The sequence below is a fragment of the Vavraia culicis genome, assembly GCF_000192795.1.
Source record: "Vavraia culicis subsp. floridensis unplaced genomic scaffold supercont1.1, whole genome shotgun sequence".
In the NCBI taxonomy this organism is placed as follows: domain Eukaryota; kingdom Fungi; phylum Microsporidia; family Pleistophoridae; genus Vavraia; species Vavraia culicis.
Window position 1 is genome coordinate 113,185 of NW_007360604.1, and position 20,278 is coordinate 133,462.

At 40.1% G+C, this 20,278-nt stretch overlaps 9 protein-coding genes across 9 annotated transcripts; 4 read left to right on the forward strand and 5 right to left on the reverse strand.

Annotated features, from left to right (window-relative positions):
• Nucleotides 1-536: 536 nt before the first annotated feature.
• On the reverse strand, nt 537-1,747 carry VCUG_00057 (uncharacterized protein). The gene has a single exon (XM_008074887.1). The coding sequence runs from the start codon at nt 1,741-1,743 to the stop codon at nt 541-543; it is 1,203 nt and encodes a 400-aa protein (XP_008073078.1). The 5' UTR covers nt 1,744-1,747; the 3' UTR covers nt 537-540.
• Nucleotides 1,748-2,242: 495 nt separating this feature from the next.
• VCUG_00058 (uncharacterized protein) lies at nt 2,243-4,500 on the reverse strand (the record flags this gene model as incomplete). Its single annotated transcript, XM_008074888.1, has 1 exon — nt 2,243-4,500. One exon carries the CDS (start codon nt 4,498-4,500, stop codon nt 2,269-2,271), a length of 2,232 nt encoding a protein of 743 aa, XP_008073079.1. The 3' UTR covers nt 2,243-2,268.
• A 304-nt stretch (nt 4,501-4,804) lies between these two features.
• On the reverse strand, nt 4,805-8,620 carry VCUG_00059 (uncharacterized protein; the record flags this gene model as incomplete). Its single annotated transcript, XM_008074889.1, has 1 exon — nt 4,805-8,620. One exon carries the CDS (start codon nt 8,618-8,620, stop codon nt 5,258-5,260), a length of 3,363 nt encoding a protein of 1,120 aa, XP_008073080.1. The 3' UTR covers nt 4,805-5,257.
• A 495-nt stretch (nt 8,621-9,115) lies between these two features.
• On the forward strand, nt 9,116-10,929 carry VCUG_00060 (thioredoxin-disulfide reductase). The gene has a single exon (XM_008074890.1). The coding sequence runs from the start codon at nt 9,933-9,935 to the stop codon at nt 10,884-10,886; it is 954 nt and encodes a 317-aa protein (XP_008073081.1). The 5' UTR covers nt 9,116-9,932; the 3' UTR covers nt 10,887-10,929.
• Nucleotides 10,909-12,267, reverse strand: VCUG_00061 (DNA repair protein; the record flags this gene model as incomplete). Its single annotated transcript, XM_008074891.1, has 1 exon — nt 10,909-12,267. The coding sequence occupies one exon, from the start codon at nt 12,265-12,267 to the stop codon at nt 11,701-11,703; it is 567 nt and encodes a 188-aa protein (XP_008073082.1). The 3' UTR covers nt 10,909-11,700.
• Nucleotides 12,268-12,709: 442 nt separating this feature from the next.
• Nucleotides 12,710-14,014, forward strand: VCUG_00062 (uncharacterized protein). Its single transcript, XM_008074892.1, has one exon. The coding sequence runs from the start codon at nt 12,743-12,745 to the stop codon at nt 13,349-13,351; it is 609 nt and encodes a 202-aa protein (XP_008073083.1). The 5' UTR covers nt 12,710-12,742; the 3' UTR covers nt 13,352-14,014.
• Nucleotides 14,015-14,044: 30 nt separating this feature from the next.
• Nucleotides 14,045-16,415, forward strand: VCUG_00063 (uncharacterized protein). The gene has a single exon (XM_008074893.1). The coding sequence runs from the start codon at nt 14,300-14,302 to the stop codon at nt 16,211-16,213; it is 1,914 nt and encodes a 637-aa protein (XP_008073084.1). The 5' UTR covers nt 14,045-14,299; the 3' UTR covers nt 16,214-16,415.
• Nucleotides 16,410-17,277, reverse strand: VCUG_00064 (uncharacterized protein). The gene has a single exon (XM_008074894.1). It carries the CDS (start codon nt 17,187-17,189, stop codon nt 16,503-16,505), a length of 687 nt encoding a protein of 228 aa, XP_008073085.1. The 5' UTR covers nt 17,190-17,277; the 3' UTR covers nt 16,410-16,502.
• An 882-nt stretch (nt 17,278-18,159) lies between these two features.
• On the forward strand, nt 18,160-20,146 carry VCUG_00065 (uncharacterized protein). Its single transcript, XM_008074895.1, has one exon. It carries the CDS (start codon nt 18,424-18,426, stop codon nt 20,056-20,058), a length of 1,635 nt encoding a protein of 544 aa, XP_008073086.1. The 5' UTR covers nt 18,160-18,423; the 3' UTR covers nt 20,059-20,146.
• Nucleotides 20,147-20,278: the final 132 nt, after the last annotated feature.

Here is a 20,278-nt window from a genome sequence, read left to right on the forward strand (position 1 = left end):
GTTTTAGCACGTTTTCTCTACGAAAGACATGCGGTGGATCCACAGAAGTAAATGGTGTTATAAAAAGTGAATGAGGGAGGAGATCGAATAAATTGATTTTCTGTCTTAGATTGTATGCCAATCGAATAAAGACCGGAACGTTCCTTTTCTTGCCGGTATATGCCCATCGTGAGCAGTTGTTCCATGAGCTTTGATTTCAGGATAGCAACTAACCAAATGATTGTAGAATTAGCAAAGACCTCCCAAAACAGCAGTTTGCAACACCGTGGTTGGCAGTAACCGACCAGAAGTTAGCATATGGATGGTCTGATGTTGTAGGTGAGGTATAGCTGTAGCAAGAAAGCTTTGTTTGATCCAATTTTATGAAAACCAGGTAAGCATCGCTTTTTGAAATGTAAATTGGCATTTACTACGATTAGGTCAAATAATGGGAGTAAACGAACAATTCATACCAAACAGAAATTAATGAGAGAAATGACCTCCGCAGGTACTTGGCCAAATAATAATTTGCCATTTAACATAGTAATAACAAATATTTAGTCATATTTCTTTATCTATCACAACTTTTTTGTGAAATTTGCTCACATTATCTCTCCACGCAATCTCACCATCGCTAACTTTGATCCACAACGACAGTGCAATGTATTTATCACCGATCCTTTCTCGAGCCACGCCACTCATAATCCTGTACGCGTGCGTAAACACATCTCTGATAGCATTCATATTCGTCGACAGGCTTCCTACGTCATGGGTATTATCTGTAGGATCCTCGATGGACAGGTAGTTGTTATTATCCTTCTTTTTGTAACCGTACGAACAAATTTTGGCCTTGTCATAGCAGAAATCCTGGCCGTAAAACAGAAACAAATCCATGAACAAAACGGATAGATTGGGTGTAATAGGCATTTGGCGCTGCACGAGTGGGTGAAGATTGAGGAAACTGATAATCATCAACAGCTGTGCATATGAACACAGTCCTCCTCTTTTGCTTTCGTTCAATCCGCGCGATTTAAGAAAATACTTCAAAAACAGCGCTATATCCTTGATGTATGGCTGCTGCTGCAGTACCTTTTTTACAAACTTGGTGTGTACTATGCCAGAATCCTGATTTAAAGACAAGTCATATCTGAAATGGCAGATATCCATAAATCTAAGTATGGGCACCCGTGCTTTGGACAAAAAGATAACGCTCTTCGTAAAGATAAAAGCACTGTCGCACAAATATCCTTGCAACTTCTTCAATGCGTCTTTTTCCTTGGTAAAAAGTGTCAAATCAATGTCCCCACCTGGTAGGTACAGCCCGGTCTCGTAGCTACCAAAGCAGTTGACCGTGTCCTCGTAACTTGCAGTCTCGTTCTTTTCGGCAACCGATTTATCATCTTCTGTCTTTTCCTTTCCGTTCTCTATCTCGCCACCACCAATTAAATTTGACTCTTTGCCCGATACGTTTGTTGAGCAGTCATTTCCGCTCTCAGTGCCCATTCTCTGCCTCCTTATTTCCTTTAACCCGCTCAAAATCAATTGCCTTACTCTTTCTATCATGACTTTTCTAAGAGCAACCTCCTCATGGCTTGGCTTCAGGAACTCAATGAACTGTCTCAGTTCATTGTTTAGATGGTCCATGAACGAAGTTTTTCTCGATGGATCGTATTTCGGGTTCCTATTGAGAAATGTGAGTGCCTCGAACACGGTGTATGGCCTGCTCTCTTCATTGCTCTTGATTTGAACGTAGTCTTCTCGCATTAGGGGTATCGCCCATTTTTTAGCGCTTCTACTAAAATACTTTTTATGGCATGGTGCGTGCCCCATGTGTGCGTAGCATGTCGTTAATTGCATTTTTGCAAATTTTTTATTTGCATAAGCGCAGTTTCAATCAATTGAAAATTTTAATTGAACATTCCACTAACTTTGGCACAATTCATTAGGTAACAAAGAATTTTGGTTGCATTCCAGCTCTGCACCATACAAGCAATAATTACAGATCAATTGATGCACATCCATTATTTTATACGAGTTATTGCTTTATAAATGAGCAAATGTTTTGGTTGAATGAAAATTGGAGAAAAGGCTTTTTGTCTTACGTTATACCAAGATGAAAATTACAAAGTAACTGAATGATGTGACTAGGATCAGCAAATGTGTCTAAAATAAAGAGATAGTCGAAGAAAAAAGAGTATCTGTAAAAAGAGAATGAGCAATAGCATACAAAAGACGTATAAAATGAATCGGCAAGCAATCAAAACCAACAATCAACGTAATTTTTATCAATTAACCAATATCTAAGCTAAACACTCTCATCATACTATCATCGCTCACCGTAACAATCGTATTCCCGTCCACTTTGATTTCATTGACAGACTTGCCGTGTATCTTCCGTTCATAAACCTGTGTATACGTGCCGTCATTCGTAAACACTTTTATGAATCCATTTTTCAGTCCTACAAAAAGGTTCTCTCTGTAAAATCTAAGTGCTGTAACTTCCTCTTCAAATTTTAGCGTCCTAATTACCTCAAGACAATCCACAGAATAAATTAGCACATTTCTGTCTTTTGAACCGGTGGCGAACAGCGTGCTTGTATCATCGAAACTGGCAGTGTTTATTTTCCTCGTGTGAGAGAGAATTCTCTTTCTAAAGTCTAAATAGTACAGCGAATCTTTCAAAATTTTGTTTATGACTTTCTCCGATCCATCCGCATCGATTTGAATGGCATTTTTACCGTCTTTACGCACGTATTCATTCTTTTCAGAGTGACTTCGGCTTCTATCCAAAATCTGGTAAAAAGACACGCTTTTATCCCTCGACACCGCCACGACGTACTCCCCGCTATTACTGATCTCAATATTTTCAATTCCTAGGTTGTGCACAGCTATGTACTGCACAACAACGAAATCTACAATCACAAAAATACCAGAAAACTTTAGCGATGAGCTTTTGTTTGCACACAGGATAATTTTGTTGTTGGATGCTAGACATGCATTGGCAAAGAACTGCGCGTATATTTTCTTCCTCTCCCTAAAGCAAAGAATGTTCTGCAGCGTGTGTTCGTTCAGGAATAACGGAGTTGTTATTTTTCTTATTTCGTTTGTGAGTGACAGCTCGCTCGGTGTGGCCACGAAGGGAGCATCCTCCTGTTGTACCTCGCACTTTTCATCAACTGTACCCGTGCCGAAAGTATCGCTACCCGGTTCTGTGGCGCTAGTTCTCAGATCAATGTCGTGTAAAATTTTTTGCACTCCACTTGTCTTTTCGTACACCCTCAGGATACTTTCATCCGATCCAACAATGATGTAATCGTTGAAAAATACGGCACTTCGTATAGGATGTCCGTGAATGCACGGTCGTGCCACTTCCCTCAATTTGTAATACAATCTTACCGTTCTGTCTGGTGAGCCAGTCAGTATAAAGTCGTTTTTAACGTCTAGCGTTGTTATTTTATCAACATGACCACTTACAGACTCTACCAGGTCAGTGTTGCAATACCTGTACATTCCACCGTTGTACGATTGCACTATCACGAAATATTCGTTTTTTTGCTCTGTTTTTCTGTCGGATCGCTCCATATCCTCTTCTTCGAGCATGCCCAGTTTTTCATTTATAACCAGTGCACTGTAAAACGGAGTGCTCATCAAATTTCCCAGTCTTACCTTACTCTTCCAGCCGTCCTTAAACTCCCATACGATAACACAGTTATCGGCACCTGCACTGATGATCTCGTCATGGTTATCAACAAAATTGCTCTCGTACACGTAATCACGGTGTCCTATCAGTGTGTCTACGTGTTCAAGTGTCTGCAAGTCATGAATTTTTGCCGTCTTGTCCTGCGAAGATGACAATACAACTGATTCGTTAATTTTAATATCAGTTACCGTATCTTCATGGGCCTTTACGCTCTTCACCGTGTAGCTGTGCATGCGCTTTATATCTGTAATTTTCTCTATTTTGCGTTCTTCCCGGTACATATGTTCATATCCATGCGTACAATCCGTTCCAAAGCTGTTTCTGCCACTTTCATCAAATCCTAGCAGACCTGCGAGTGAGATCGTAAATTTTAAAATTTTACCATCCAACGTTCCGCACACCAAGAACACGGATTCGTCCACGATTATACAGTCTAAGGCGGTGGTGCCCTCCTGTTCAACATAGAAAACGCATTTCTCGCAAAAAATGTAAATTTTGTCAAAAGAGCAAAACACCTTCACATCGCATAACATCCCGTTATATTTCACTATTCGGCTCTTGTTCACAGCCTGAATAGCATCATTGCACTCAAATATCACGGCATTGTTGTGTTCCACGTAGTTGTCTCTATCACTCAGAATGATTCCATCCCTAACCTTTAAATTCGTGATTTCACTCCCATAACGTATGATCGGTGTTATTTTATTGTTCTCGTACCTCATTATGTTGGTTGAAGCTGCATAATAAATCACATTCTTCTCCTGACACATGACATGGTTTTTTTGCGCGATGCCTGCACTGTTGAAAATGTTCTTGAGCATTTGAAGGGGCACAATGACCAAAATTAATAATGACCGCAGAGGCGGTGCATGATATTAAAATACGGACCGTCTTTCTTCCGCTAAAATGCGTGTATCCATCTTCTTATACGATAACACTTGGCAGCACATTTTCTGGTCTGCTGGGATCAATCGTGGCCACCAATCTTTGGTTCGTGGATACATACAGGTGGTTAGGGTCAAGATTTGCCACCTCACAGGCCTAGCACGTCCACAGCAGTTAAAAGAGGAGAAAACACAAAAACACGGCAACAAAGCCGCAAACATGTGGTAGAATTCGTATGAATGGCCATGTTTAATCATTTACACACTATCTAATGGCACGTTCCCGACACGTTAATTATTTGCCGAGTTTGTCCAGGCTGTACGAAATATCACCCATCTCATCCGACAGCGAGAAAATGTTGTCAAGAGAAACATTCACCTGTTCCAAATAATGTATTATTCTGTCCAACTCATCTTCTGTGAAATTATCTGACATTGAGGGGTGATTAACTCAATGGTATAAAGAAGGACCGTGATGTAACGAATAAATTTGGTATTCATTTTAAAAAGAAGAACAAGGAAGGGGGAACTACTCGGTTTTACTCAAACATAGGATTTTTACCTATGCAGAGATACTGATGAAATACCAGGACTTGGTACGCAGGGGTACATTCAAATGCAACAAACCTTTAATATCTGTGATGCCGTATTCTCGTGTGGACAAACTTACAATGCCATACACATCGGTACGCCATTAAATACATGTTTGCATCTTGTGCAGCTCATCAAAGACAAATTCGAGCCAGTGCAGCAATATCTCATTTTCTAATACGCCAAAATTCACAAATAAGTACCTGATCAGATCCACAAATATCTCTGTTCCCAATATTTTGCTTACTCTCATAAAATGGGTAAACACCACCACGAAAAACAGTCTTCTCTCATTCTTGGCGCTCGGTAAGATGCAGAGATTGTTTTTCAGGTTTGTAAAAATCATCTTTAGGTCATCATACGTGAATATATCATACACTGCGTATTGGAAGTATGTAGCAACTATGTTGGTGAGCTTACTTGCGCCTACTTCTTCCAGCACGTTTCTCTTAGGCATACCCTTTCTTAAAAAGCCTTTGAGATCGCTAACGCGTATTGTCTTATAAAATTTGATGCTCTGCCTTTTGCTCCCGAAGAAACTGAAGGTAATAATCGTGTCTTCGTCCTCATTGTCGTCCCTGTGTTTGCTCAGCTCCTCCTCTATAAATAGCATGCACTGCCTTATAATATTAAACACTGCCATGTTGGTCTCGATAAATTTGTAATCTCCGGGTATTCGTAAGCCGTAATTATCCTGTTGTTCATTAACCATGAGATTGCAGCGCATCTCAGCGTTCTTTTCCTTCTGCAGAGGAAAGAATTGCGTGTTGATCTGTATGCTTTTGAGAAACAGGCTCCTAAATCTTGCTTTGAACTCGTTGCCATCCATGATCAATGGCTTGATTCCTATCTTCTTCGAACTGTACACAGTACATTCTATCAAGTTTCGCTCAAGCAGGGTTTCACCCGCAGGTTTGCTGGTATGGCTCCGCGATAGCACATTGCCATCCATGTCTCGCTTTGCACATTCATGAGTTATACTCGTTTTAATCGTCTTCTGTCGTATAGTCCATATCAGTTTCTCCCTATTAATCAAGAACTTGCTAATCTCTGCATTAATTTTGCCAATCATCTTCCGTTCCCTTCCCTTGCTGATTTCCTTACTGCTGAGGTTGAGAACTATCGAATTGCCCCTTTTCTGGTACTTATCATACTCTATCACGTGATAAAACATGAACGAGCTATCAATTATGTCAAAGAACATTTTACTCTGCTTTTTCATGGAATAGTCATTGTTCCTGAAAAAGAAGAACTCCTTTAGAAAATCGTTGGCATTTCTATCCTTAACACTCACAACGAATGTTTCAGTTACGTCATCACCCGTATTGATTACTCGGCTGCCTGGTACGTTTGCCAAATTTTTTTCTGTAACCTCTTCGGTAAAGATAAACTTCAGCATGTTTTTGCCCACTTGTATTATTCTCACATTTTGTAGAGGCAAATATTTTACAAAGCACACCTTCAACCCGTTCTCTTTGAACACATCTGTCTCATTACTGCTTCGTGCTGCCACCATGATGATATCATTGTACAGAAAAAATGTCAATCGCACTATTCCTGCTATATCACCATTCAGCTGTCTTTTAAATGCCCGTTTAACGTTAAGAATATCGGGTGGACAATTTTCAACCCTTTTTTGGATAATAAAAGCTTTTCTTCCGCTCTCAAAACAGAACCTTTCCCTATCAAGCTCAAAAATAAAATTACTGAGCTTGGTCAGGGCATCCGTAAACCGTTTAGTAATGAATCGAGCATCGATGTATTTGTAGAATTTCTCCAGAAACTGTTTATAACGAACCATACGTTGCACTGGAAGTATAAAAACACCTTCCAGGCCACCCTCAAACGAACCAAGCAATACTTTCTTCGATTCTAATATCGGTGTAATATCATGCATACTGTAAAGTGTGAAGAATCCCTTATACTTCTCCATTAATTCCACATAGTGATCGAAAAATACGAAAATCTTCTCAACTCTGTCACTCACCTTCCCCATATTTTCTAATTTCTCAACAATCTCAACGATGGCCTCATTGAGATTGCCGCCACTAAATTCATAAAACGAGCCATCAAGCAGGCGTTCCGCTACTTTGGCCATTTCGTTTGTCGTTTCAGTACCCGAGGTACGGAACTGCTTTCTTTCATTGCAGGTTTGCTCGGTTGCTCTGTGCGATGATGAGGAATTATATATTGACGAGCTATTACGTGATGCATCAAGAGAGCTGTCGGTCCCACTATCTTTAACTCGGTGATCAAATCCGTGCACTAAAATGTTTTTGTAGTAACTTTCATCCGTATCCATGTTGCGCATCCCTCTCCACTCCAGTACACTATCTGTAAAGCCTAGTATTCTCATGAAGAAGTAAAATATTACCCGCTCACTTTTGAGAACCTCTTGAAAATTTTCAAATACCTTTCTAACCTTCAAGTCGGTAATTTGTTCACATTTCCTCACAACGTTATCATAAAAAGACTCCAAGATCAAATGGTAGTTGTTCTGTGTCTGAAAAAATTCTGTGAAGCAGCTCTTCAGTTTTTTAAATGATGGCACCTGTTTCAGATTTAGCTCGCTGACAACAATTTGAGGCTTTTTCTTCGTTGATAAAAAATTAAAATCTTGGTTTTCGAGCGGCGCGCCGAGCAATAATGGAATGAGATCGCCACTCTTGGATTGGTCAACAATTTCCAGTGCATCCTCCAGATCCTTGTCCACGACAACATCCACTGCAAAACTGTTCTCTGCTATACCGCCTTCCACATCGTAGTACTCCTCCTCTTGTATTGTGTTGAACTTAGATTGAACCGCCTTGAAACTAAAGCTTTCTTTTTTAGCACTGAGGCTCTCCAAGACCTTGTTGTATTCTGTTTCGAGGTCCAGAAAAGAGACCGCTGTGTTCAGGTCTGTGCTGACAGAACGGCTCCTTTCTGTAGTATTTTCTCGCAGTGACTTATAAAGGGACTTTACCGTTCTGTTCCAGAAGCCCTTGGCCGCTTCAGGCTGGGTCTTGGAGAAAATCTTGTCGAGCGGCACACCGTTCTCGTAGTCTAAACTTTGCTGTGATGGTATTAGATCACATATAAAGCTGTTGTATCCCAGACGCAACGCATCAAGGACCATATACGAATTGTCCACGTGTTTCTTGCTGAATTCGTACTCATGTGTGCCAAACACACTCTGAACGTACACTATCATCGTGTTCATCTCTACTACCGAGAAAACTGTGCTGCTGAAGTCCAAAAGATTTATTATGAACAGTTTAGCGTTCAATGGTCTAATTCTAGCGTTGTAATAGCCTATTGGCGGGAAGCGCGTATATTTCTTATACTCCGAAAGTATTGCCGGATATTCATCCCATAAATTTATCTCGTTAAATCCATCGCTGTTCTTGTAATCGCTATTTCTTTCTTTCACATCCAAAGTTGCGCTGTCGACATCTCCAACCGGGTCTTTCATTTCTTGTGACATCTTCAAGGGTGTGCGTGATGGAAAACAAGATGATAGGAAAGTGATAACTAAGTGTATAAACAATATCGCTTAGCCAGTTACACACCAAACGTACACGTAATTCAAACGCATCTCATGATTTGTGTTGCCAATCTTTTGTGTGTTGGATGGAATAAGTACGTATCCAGTTCCAAAACAAAAAAGTCCTAATCTGTTCATATTCCAGCCAATAATACACGTAGTAGAGTTAAATATTGTGTTTTTTAATTAATTGCGCTTAATTAATGTTTTTATTATTGTTTTTATTATTGTTTTGCGCCTAAATTTTTACTTTCCTTTTGGGCTCGTCAAATTTACACCGCAATGCGTTGGCCATTGTACACGTGCCACATTGAAAACAGCTCTTTCACTGCATGGAACAAAACATTAAATTGCTGTAAATAGGAGTAAATAAATTACCTGTAACAGGTTCTATGCCGGATCACTATGTTTTATTCAAGTTCTAGATTTGCACAGCAAATTGGTGCTGAATAGCGAGCTCTCCACGATTAATCGTTATATGATCCGGTAAGATTCATCATACTGTATAGGGCGCATGAAGAAATGATCTTTTGTACGCCAATATAAGTTTACTTCCATTCTGCAAAACTAATGATAATGAGTACGCAGCTAAACCACTTTACAGCGCGTATTTTATCCTTTCCATAACGTAATACGTACGATAAATATATTTTACATATCGCATCAGGTATATTTATAGGAATGCTGGAGCTTTAATCATGAAGTACCGCCCAATGAACCGTTAATAAGAACGCTTAAACCGCTAAAAAAGCTCTTATTCCCGATTTACTACCGGTAACATGGTTGCTGGATGCAACTAGGTGAAACTAATCTTACCTGAGCAACAGAACTCGATGTTTAATTCACTCCGTGTTATTTTGGTAATTTAATTAGTGCCTACGACTAAAAATGTTAAAAATGGAAGAAAAATAGAAAATGTGATGCGCAAACTGAATGAACCGATCAGTACGCACGAAGTAAACCCGGCCTGTCAAAGCTGCTTAAATGTAGAACATAAAAAATTTACTCACACGAATTTGAAGGTTCAAAACAGAAAAGGACCAGCTCAAACAAAAATGTGCTAAGGTTTGACTGACTGCAATATTGCCAGCTGTTTAATTGTTTGTAATTGTTAATTTTCATTTTGCAACGAGGTGTACCAGACCGACAAAAACATGTGAAACTGCGAACGGTCCAGCGTCCTTTTTGATCTTTTTTGTCTATTGCAAGGCAATTACGGCTATAACTCGTAAATCGATAAATTTTACCCTCCATGTCAGAAGGTATAGCGTACCACGTAATTATAATAGGAAGCGGTCCGGCAGCGTATTCAGCGGCGTTATATCTCCAGGATTACCGTGTGCTCATGTTGGAAGGCGGCATTGTCGGGAATAATGGTCCTGGTGGCCAGCTTACCACAACAACGGTGGTTGATAACTATGCAGGGTATCCGAATGGTATAACAGGTCCTGAATTAATGGCAACCATGAAGAAGCAGGCGGAACATGAAAATCTTTGCACCAAGGAGGAGACAGCAACCGCACTTTCTGTGAGTAGCGATTGTCCAATTTTTAGGGTGAGCACGAAGAAAGGTGATTATTTCGCTTATTCGATCGTGATCGCAACAGGTGCACAGGCAAAAAGACTGTGTGCGCCTGGAACGGCAACTTTCTGGCAGAAGGGCATTTCTACATGCGCTGTATGTGATGGTTACATATTTTTAGACGAGGTTGTTGCCGTGATTGGAGGTGGTGATTCGGCAATGGAGGAGAGCCTTTATCTGGCAGGAATCGCGCGAAAGGTGTATTTGATACATCGACGTGACACGTTCAGGTCAAGAAAGGACATGCTTATGAGGGCCGAAAGGAACAAGAAGATAGAAATAATACGATCGAGCACTTTGGTGGAGGCCAAAGGCGATAAATGTCTTAAGAGCATCATCATAAGGAATGTTGTTGACGGCGTGTCGAGTGAGTTGGCAGTTGATGGCCTATTTTTTGCGGTTGGTCATTTACCGAACACCGATTTCATAGAAAAGGACTTCGTTGAAATGGACGAGGGATACATCAGAACGGACTCGTTGATGAGGACCAGCCGAACGGGTGTATTTGCATGCGGAGATGTACAAGATCGGGTGTATAGGCAGGCTAGTACAGCAGCTGCATCCGGATGCATTGCTGCCCAGTCCGTTCACGAATACCTGAACAGCAGCAATATAAAAATTTAGAAAGTAAATTTTTTCACTAAAAACGCATCCATTTATTTCCTCACATTTTTGGTCCGCTGAGACCAACCGCTGCCGCTATCTTTTGGTTCATAGAACAACACTTGTTTTCCTATCAATCATCGTAAATTTAATACCTACATATCTCTTTATGCTCGCCAACTCGCAGTGCCCATTTATTTTATATTCCAGAACATATTTGTTGATGCAGTAGAAGGACAGAACCAAGCTATTTCTTATGCAAGACCTGAACATAACATCACAATCTGCGTTTAACAAACACTTAGTTAATAGCACCAAGCTACAGAAACAGCCATAACGAGAGGAATGCGACAAAATTACAGGGTACCAGAGCTACATCTGATGCTCGATAGAATCGGAAGTTTTGGATAGCGCACAAAAAAACATTGACTAGAGCCAACAAGCCATCCATTAAAAACTGTCTTAAGAAAAGCATATTTACAACACAATGTATTGGCTATCCACTGATGAGGTCAGCGCATTCAAGAACATTGATCGGCCACATGATAGATTGCATGTAAAATTTCTAAAATACGGCTTGAAACCAGAATACAATATGTACCGCTCAAGTCCAGCGCTACATATCAACGGGTCTAGGAATAAGCAGAAAATTAATTTTTGCCAGGAAATGGCAAATAACGCTTTTACTGCTACAACTCCTGATATACCAAATTTTGGTGTTTCATTCCCAGGTTTATGCAATCCAGAACCGCATATATAGTTTGTTAAATGTTTGCACTGGTCTTAAGCATTACACATAAATCATACACGCCTGGCAACAATACAGCCCACAAGTTCAAATCTCCTCCTGATCAATAATCATACCGCACTCACACTTGCAGATTCCATTCGCCAATATGAATGTATGCTTATGTGTCCTGATTTTCATTCTATCTTCTATTAACGTACGTTTTCTCAGCTCCTTCACCCTCTCCCTAATTTTTTTCTTTTTTTTATCCAACAAAAGCTCTTTTCTTCTTTCTTTCTCTGTTTCTGCGTTCTCTATGCTGCCCCATTTCTTTATTGCTAGCTCTTCAATCTCCTCGAGCAGGAACAATTGCATGTCACTCCACGTACCCTTCTTTGGATTGGGCCGTGTTAAGTACCTGCTGTTCTTCAAATCATCGCTCGTCAGCAAATACTCTCTTAGTACGGCTGTTTTGTTGATGAGATGCAATTTATCGTACTTGCAATCATTGCATACGCTCACACCAAAAGTTTGTTGCACTTCAAAGTCGATACGGGGGTTCTCGCAATATTTGCACAGCCTGTTCGCAGCGATAGGCAACTTCAAGGACGGCTCTTGCACCTGTTTTGGTTCTTTTGCCTTGTTATTCTCATCTTTGATGAAGCCGTGTTCCATATAGGGGCTGGTAAGCACCGATTCGTTATTAATGAGCAGATTGCTCTTGATGAGATGGCAATTGCGGTTAAAAATAGCACATGATGCCAAAGTAAGAGGTGGCATCAGACACGATATTAAAATATGTGATTAAAAACAGAATGGTGATGGAATTGAGCGCGTAAAGGAGCTATAAATCTGCAGCACCGTTGTAATATAGGAGTTCAATAAGTTATATGTTGTTTTTGTGTGCTACGTCGCGTAAAATGAACCGTGTAATATGACAAAGCAGCCTATCACAATCACTCTCTACGATTGCGTACAAACTCATTCATCATTTTTCACAGGTTTTAATACGCTGCAAAGGTAGAAATAATACATTATTGAATGCTTAGGCCTCCACGCCGTATAACACGCACTCCTATATTTTTGTTTCAAACTGATTGTTACACAAAATGTTCATAATTTTTTTACCCACTAAAAACTTTTGCGTGCCATGACCAACACAAGCTCATCCTCAGCATCGTTCACAAACACCGATTCGCTCTCCGATTCGGATGACACATGGATAAGTCGTTTCCACAACCGATCAGAGAACTCCGGTCTAATCATGATACACGATTCGTTTCTCCAAGACAAGTTCAATCTCGTTGGCCTGATGAGATATATATCGAACCTAAGCAGATCATTTGACGTAATAAAGAACAAAATGCCCAGCAGGAACAAAAAGGAAGAGGCGTTGTTGTACTATTTGGTGCACCAGCGATATATTCTGACGAACGCGGGGATGGAAAAGATGCTGGAGAGGGTCATTCAACATTTTTATGGGGATTGCCGACGTATGGGATGCGAGGACATCCCGCTTATACCGCTGGGCCTTTCGAACAATCCAAAAATCTCATCCGTTAAGCTCTATTGCTACAATTGCAATAATGTGTTTGATCCGGACAACTCACTATCTGGGCTGGATGGCTGTTCTTTCGGCAGTTCTTTTGCACATCTGCTTATTCTCACGCACAAGGAGAATTTTCCAAAGAAAAAATACGGAAATTACATTCCCCGAATCTTTGGTTTCCGGATATACGAGGAGAAAGAGAATCAGTGATACTTTGTTTTTAGTAAAGCTTATGGTTCTGGTGTAGTCGGCCATTTCGTTCCGGAATGCTATCAAGGCGCGATTAACGGAATAATAATTTTTTACACGGGCACTTCAGCGTTTTTAATGACACAGTACACACGATGAGGTGATCATCGTCTACGTACGAAAGTGGTGTGCTATTAATGTGAGCATAGCTTCTATCTGATTCCTTTGTCGCGCGCTGTAATCGAGTACAAGCCATGATTTACTGCGTCAGCCAGCAAACGCAATATTGTTGTTTGGCACATCTCGTCAAGTACACGCAACTTTACGGGCACGCTTGCTCAAACGTTGCCACTGCTGATCCTTCAGTCGATGATGTGCACCAACGATTTACGCTTAAGCACGACCCTGAACAACATTCAGAATATTTTCATCACTTTCTCATGCCCTGTCGAATACAAAAATTTGTTTTGAAACAGTTAGACCATACGTAATCAGCAACCACTTTCTAATATGTCTCTAACCGATCTCTTGATAATAAAATATCTCGGCTGTGAATTGTTACTGTGTATAAAATGTCGATCAGGTTCGTTTCCTTACTCGCGCCTTTAACCGTACTTTTAAACCAGTGTTGCGATGTAAAAGATGTTCTAAATTATATTTTACGTACCGAACTGTAGAGATGCAGGCTATTGTTGAATGTAGATGTGTAAATGAGGATATTTGTGCTTGAGCAATCTCATTTTTGTTGGAACAAATCTATTCGAAACGGCAGATCTTTTTTCTCATTTATCGCATCTTAAGATGAATGTGCACATATTTAGATGCGTAACATCTTACAAACCAATCATTTCTGACCAGCTCAGAGCTATCAAATGCTGATTATTGTCCGGTCCAATCGGAAACAGCACCATTCTAAAACACAGTAAACGATTTTAAGTTTCAAATAGAAAAAACAAAAAGAGCACTACGATGACAAAAGGCACAAAAAAGCGCATATCTAAGCTAAACGAGTATATAAAACGCAGAGAATTTGTGAAGATAAGAGATTTATTGAAATTGTTGGAAGACGCGAGCCTGAGTGCTGAAGAGCACGAAATGTTGAGAAAGGCTAAAACGCTGCTGAAGAATCTCATAAGAATTGAAGTTAGAAAGTACTTGGCTGTCAATAGGACGGTAGAAAGAATGAAAATAGAGATAATAATGCGAATGGATGACGATTTCATTGCTGAAATGCGCTCTGTGATACGAAATTCGATGCTTAAAAGGTATTTAAATGAATTTCAGACCAACAGCACATGCCTGACCAAGCTATCAAACATTAAGGAAGCTCTCAACAACCTATGTGAGATGTTTGACAAGGTAAGATTTGGATGCAGCAACATACCGAAAGAATGGAACTTAGAAGGCGACTTTATGTTTTATTGCGTGTTGCACGTCAAGGAGATTCTTTTCGAGTCTTACATAGGAAAATGGAGCACTAAGGAGTATGTTGAAGCACTAAAGCATATTATTGAGTTTGAAAAGAAGAACACAAAGTATTACTTTTCCAAGGAATGCTGTTATGGCTACAAAGAAGGGGAATATGCCAATAAAACGTGTAGTGGTGGAGATAACACGTTGAAAGAGAGTAGGGATAATAGATCGGCAGCAGAAACGGAGAGAAAAAGTAGCGTTAACGATGTGAAAAACGTAAAGAGTACGAGTAGCATGGGTAAATTTGAGAGCTTAGTCGATAATAAGCCATCAATAGATAAAAAACATAGCGATTCTAACGAACGAAATGGTGATATTTCACGCAACCAGGACGACATGAACTGTGCGAACAAAAATTTGACCGGTGGAATTGTCAAGGTCGATGTTGTGAAGGCTGCCACGCAGCTAATTCTTTTTGACAGAGACCAAGTTCTTACATCCAAACCAAACATCAAAACCAATTTTATCGTTCTCTATGATGCCAAGCAGATCATCGTATCAGATTTTTGCAGGCACAGAAAGATGCTATCGCACTTGTTGCTCCCAAACATAAATCTGCTCATCAATGATCTGTTCCTCCCCGTTAAGAGAGTCGCAGTAAATCAGAAATGCGTAGAGATGAACCTGATTGCATCTTTTATTCAATTTTTTAGAGAGTTGGGGAATGTTTTGATGGTTGTTCGGCACTTTGAAAGTGCAAGCGTGCACGAGTTGTTTATACACGAGGCAAACAGCACACTTTGCATGCTGCTGGCACATGTAACTGTGCCTTATAGCTACAAAGACCTGGTTGTCATCCTCAACACTTTGTACTTCGTTGAGACCACTTTTTTAGAGCTTGTGGAGAAGATAAGGAAGTGGGGAACTATTGACCATGATGTTAGCACATACGTGAGAAAACTGGAAAGCAAGGTCACCACTCGGATTGAAAGCATTTTGAAGGTTATTTTTAGGCGAAACGTGAAAAAGAAATTTGCGTTTTCAAATGAGTTTATAGAAATGCTGAAAAAAGAGGTGCTTGTGTTGGATAGGATAGAGTTTAATGAGAGCGTTTTTCAGTTTCTATTTGAAACGCTTTTCTCGCTCCTTTTCAGCAAAATGGTGAAATTTAAGATGGAGCCCCAGCTTGCCGAGCTGCTCATTGAAGAAATAGGAGAAATAAGGCTATTTCTTGAGGAACAATGGCCAAAGCTGCCGTTGATAGATGTCATGGAAAATTACCTGAAAATATTTGTGTGCACCACCGATAATGTCACAGTATTTGTTACGTGCTTTAACCAGCTGAACAACAACTTGTTTGATTTCAAGAATATCATTGAAGCACTCGAGGACTCTTCCAAAAACAAGCTCCTTGTACGAGAATACGAAAATCAAAAGAACAAAATGATCAAATACGAGAGCTGCGAATAGAAGTATCATACGCCAACAGAAAGGGAAATATTCTCAAGATAAGCAGTTAATTGGTCACAACGCCTTTAGTGTAGATTTGCGGTAAATGCTCACCTTAAAGGCGATCGGATTAATCACTGTGCAAAACATTCGGCACAGAAAAGCGAGCCTCATTGATTTCAATGCGCCAAAATCAACTTGCAAAACTTCTCATTAAACCCGTTTAATTGATAGCTCACCAAAATTACCACATTACATTACCGAAATTGCTAAGAGTCCACGTGCCGGCTCACAACTACACAGCTAGTGTTTATTTAAAATCAAAACAAATTCCTCTTTCCTTCATCCTCACACACTTTATATCATCATCCTCTACGTCATCAAATTCTACAAATCTCATCACGCTCTTCTCGTTTTCAAGTTTTTCTTCATATCCTATCGGTGGCAAAAATTCGACAATCAAATCTGTGTCCACGATGTAAATGGCATCATCGTCTGGCTCTATTTGATTAACAGTGAATCTCATAACACCGTACTCATCAAAAGAACACACAATCTCATCACCGCATGTCAGCACCTGGTAATTCACCAGACACTTCTCCAACTCTCGCTTCGGTGATTCGATTTCCAGAAAGTCGGTGGTATGGGGAAGAAGCTTGATGGAGCGGCCAGGCATCAACTGCTTATAAGTTACGGTGACAAGTCCACACTGGTCCATCTCAAGCTGCTGGTACAACCATTCAGGCACAACAATCTCTTCACCTCTCGCAGTGAACTCTAGAACGCCGGTGTGTGAGACGTACAACCGGTTGCTGTGCGATATTTCAAAGGTGTAAGGCGCCGGTATCTGCAAATTTACCAGGTCCTCGATTACTCGCTGCGGAAGCAACGCCTTTCCACCGAAGTTATTTGGATTGTTTGATGGGTACTTTGTTGGTATAAGACGCCATTTTAAGGACAGGTCGTAGTCGTTTTGCCTAAAAAAGTTGAAAAGCATGGGCTAAATTTTGTTTATAGGATTATTTATGGTCTGGAGAAAGGGGTAGGAAGAGAACATGCTCCTGGTATGATGCAGAAAGGTAAATGGTCTATAACATGTGTCTTTGCCAATGATATGCACAGCAAATAGGGGATAATGAAAACTTGGTTGGATGTAAAATACTAAAATTGCGTAACAAACGGATATTCATGGTGATGGCTTCATACAAAATTACTAATAGAACAATCGAGAATTAGAAAACTATTGAAATAATAAATGGGTGGACATGCTGATATTATGACCAATTGCACGTTCAAACAGCGAATAACACTTAAACATCACATATTTAATCAGATACGCCGTTGGTGCGTGTTATTATCGCACGCTACCATGAATACTCTGTTTATATGTCACTGAACACGTGGTTTCTCAAGTATTTTCTTATGCTTTAATCAATAGAAGGAGAGTTGGTGTCAATGTTACAGGACAGCATGTCCACTGCCCCTTTTATTCGGCCCAATAGAACAAATCGTAGCAGGAGGTACGCTCGACGCGGAAATGAAGAAGCAATACCGATACGAAGCAAGCATGGAATTTGAATTGATTGTAAAAATGATAGAAGGCGATATTAAATGGAAAATCGGTTATTTGCTCGTATAAAAGTACGAAACACAATTCATGTATATTTAGAGCATCTAATTGGTTCTTAACATGAATTATAGCGTTTCATATGAAGTAGTAGCTTGGTAGGAGAGATTGACCGCAATTTTTCCAGAACTCGTAGATTAAGCAATGGCCCTATGATCGGTAGAACCTGCATTTCACATTTTGGAATGTTTTTCCTGCTAAAGGAAAATTCTCATGTCACATCGCCACGTTCATTATGAATATTACATTTATGAAACACCATCAGACCTTATTATTAGGCTTTTGTAAGATTCTATTTACCAAAACTTTCTTCTTCGCGACATTCTCATCATTTACCGCCAACCTGTTCGGTTTTAAAGAATATTTGTGATGTATGAAATTTCTATGATTTACATTGACCTGGGTTATTTGAAGTTCAACACTAATTTTATGTTTGAAAACCACGCATTTCTGTCCCAAGTAACGAAGCAGCGAACTCTTTTTGCGTATTATTTGAGAGTTGAAAGTGATTGATTGCTTGATGAGAACCTCTTCCTGCTCGCTCACAACCAAGACCATTCGCGATAAACTTCCAAAATTTTAGAAAATTGCTTTTATCTGCCCCATGGATACGATTTTGAAAAAGACCAAAGAAGAATACGAAAAAATCATCGCATCCATACTAAAAAAGAACGAGGTATTCGTCAAAAAAGGGCCCGTTCATCTTGAAGAATTTGAAAACCAGAAATTTATGAAAGTTGTAATCCCGCAGATAGAACCTCAGCCATCATACAGGTATTTCGTGGGCAGCCGGATAAATATAAGCGGTGCTGATGACCCGGTACTGAGATTTGTTCCGTTTATTAACAGCGAGGAGAACTACACAACGATTACTAATTATGATGACACGCTACTTACAGAGAAACCGTTAACGCAGAGCGAGGCTATCAAAAATTTGGCACTGAAAAAGGTGTTTTCACAGTTCAGCGATGCAGCACTTTACAGACTGAAGTGCAACATTGTGGATGGAAAAATAAGCGAGATCAAGGATACAAGGGAGTATATAACGCTGCAAAGCGTGGCTGCGTTCCTAAAAACACGTGTTATTAAGCTGTTGGAGAAATGGGAGCGAGATTTTGATAGAAATGCAAGGCCTTTGTATACAGACAATGATTCATTCAATGCGTACTTCTGCAATGTGTGCCTAATCTTCGATTGCAATGTTCATGGTGCTTTTACAAAGAGGATGCCCAAGATTGAGAACGAAGAGCCCCCGATCAAATGTTCAAATAGATGCTATTTGTGTCTCAGTACGGAAGGCGCCTACAAACCTGATGCGCCTGCTTTTGAGGCGGCAAGCAGTACATCAATTCACACTCCGGCGCTGTCATCAAAGGATCTGTACATTGTCCAGAAAATACGCAAAAATTTCGATTTTAATTGTTGCGAACTTACCAAGGCCTTGAACTTCTTCTGTGATCTCAAGTTAAGCTGCAAAAGCGTTTTCCTAATCTCAAAGAAGCACAAAGTCAACCTAAGAAAATACACCTATAAAGAGAAAGCGACCGCAGCACCGTCAAACTACCTCATAAAATACTTTGAACTGCATCAGCCATGCGACCACCCCGGATCCTGCCAGAAAAACAAAAATTGCACCTGCCACATCAACAAGGTATTCTGTGAAAAATCGTGTTTCTGTGCTCAATGTGACCTTGTCCTGTCAAGCTGCGGATGCAGAAAATGTGGAAAATCGTGTCCGTGCAGAAAGTATTCAAGAGAATGTACCGATGGGTGTAGGTGTACACACTGTACAAACAACGACATTCAAAACATGAAGGAGCGCCCCACATACGTTGCACCAAGCATTATTGAGGGATACGGTCTGTTCACCACGGATGAATTGCACAGGGACGATTTTGTAATCGAATATGTAGGCGAAATAATCACGAATGAAGAGGCTGAGCGACGTGGTCTCTTTTATGAGAAGAGAAAGCTTTCATACCTTTTCGATCTTTCCAATCAGTCGGACTGCACAAAGGAGACGATAGATGCCACTAAGATAGCGAACAAGGCACGGTTTATTAATCACAGCAAGAACGCCAACTTGATAGCCAAGACAGTGCAAGTCGCTGGATGCAAAAGAGTTGGATTCTACGCGAAAAGAGCGATCAAACGAAACGAAGAACTTTTCTTTGATTATCGATACAAAGACGAACAGAAAAAAAATTACGAGATAAAAGAATTCATGAGCGGCTCGTAGCACATGCTAAATAAATTAATTTGTGATGAATTTAGTGTACAGGTATGCAGGTGCATCTGCTCTTAGTTATCATCCAAAATTTTATGCTTTGATTACCATACTAGGAATTTTATCACAATACCAGGATTTTTGCACAAATAATATTTTGGAAGAGAGTTCAGCGAGAAGTAGCGACATTAGAACTCATTGAGGATGCTTTTCTTCAGATTAAGCCGATACA

What these genes read in the sequence shown, in the direction of transcription:
- VCUG_00064 (XM_008074894.1), bottom strand. Translation starts at nt 17,189, where the DNA reads ATGCTTTTCAACTTTTTTAGGCAAAACGACTACGACCTGTCCTTAAAA.
- VCUG_00057 (XM_008074887.1), bottom strand. Translation starts at nt 1,743, where the DNA reads ATGCGAGAAGACTACGTTCAAATCAAGAGCAATGAAGAGAGCAGGCCA.
- VCUG_00060 (XM_008074890.1), top strand. Translation starts at nt 9,933, where the DNA reads ATGTCAGAAGGTATAGCGTACCACGTAATTATAATAGGAAGCGGTCCG.
- VCUG_00063 (XM_008074893.1), top strand. Translation starts at nt 14,300, where the DNA reads ATGACAAAAGGCACAAAAAAGCGCATATCTAAGCTAAACGAGTATATA.
- VCUG_00065 (XM_008074895.1), top strand. Translation starts at nt 18,424, where the DNA reads ATGGATACGATTTTGAAAAAGACCAAAGAAGAATACGAAAAAATCATC.
- VCUG_00062 (XM_008074892.1), top strand. Translation starts at nt 12,743, where the DNA reads ATGACCAACACAAGCTCATCCTCAGCATCGTTCACAAACACCGATTCG.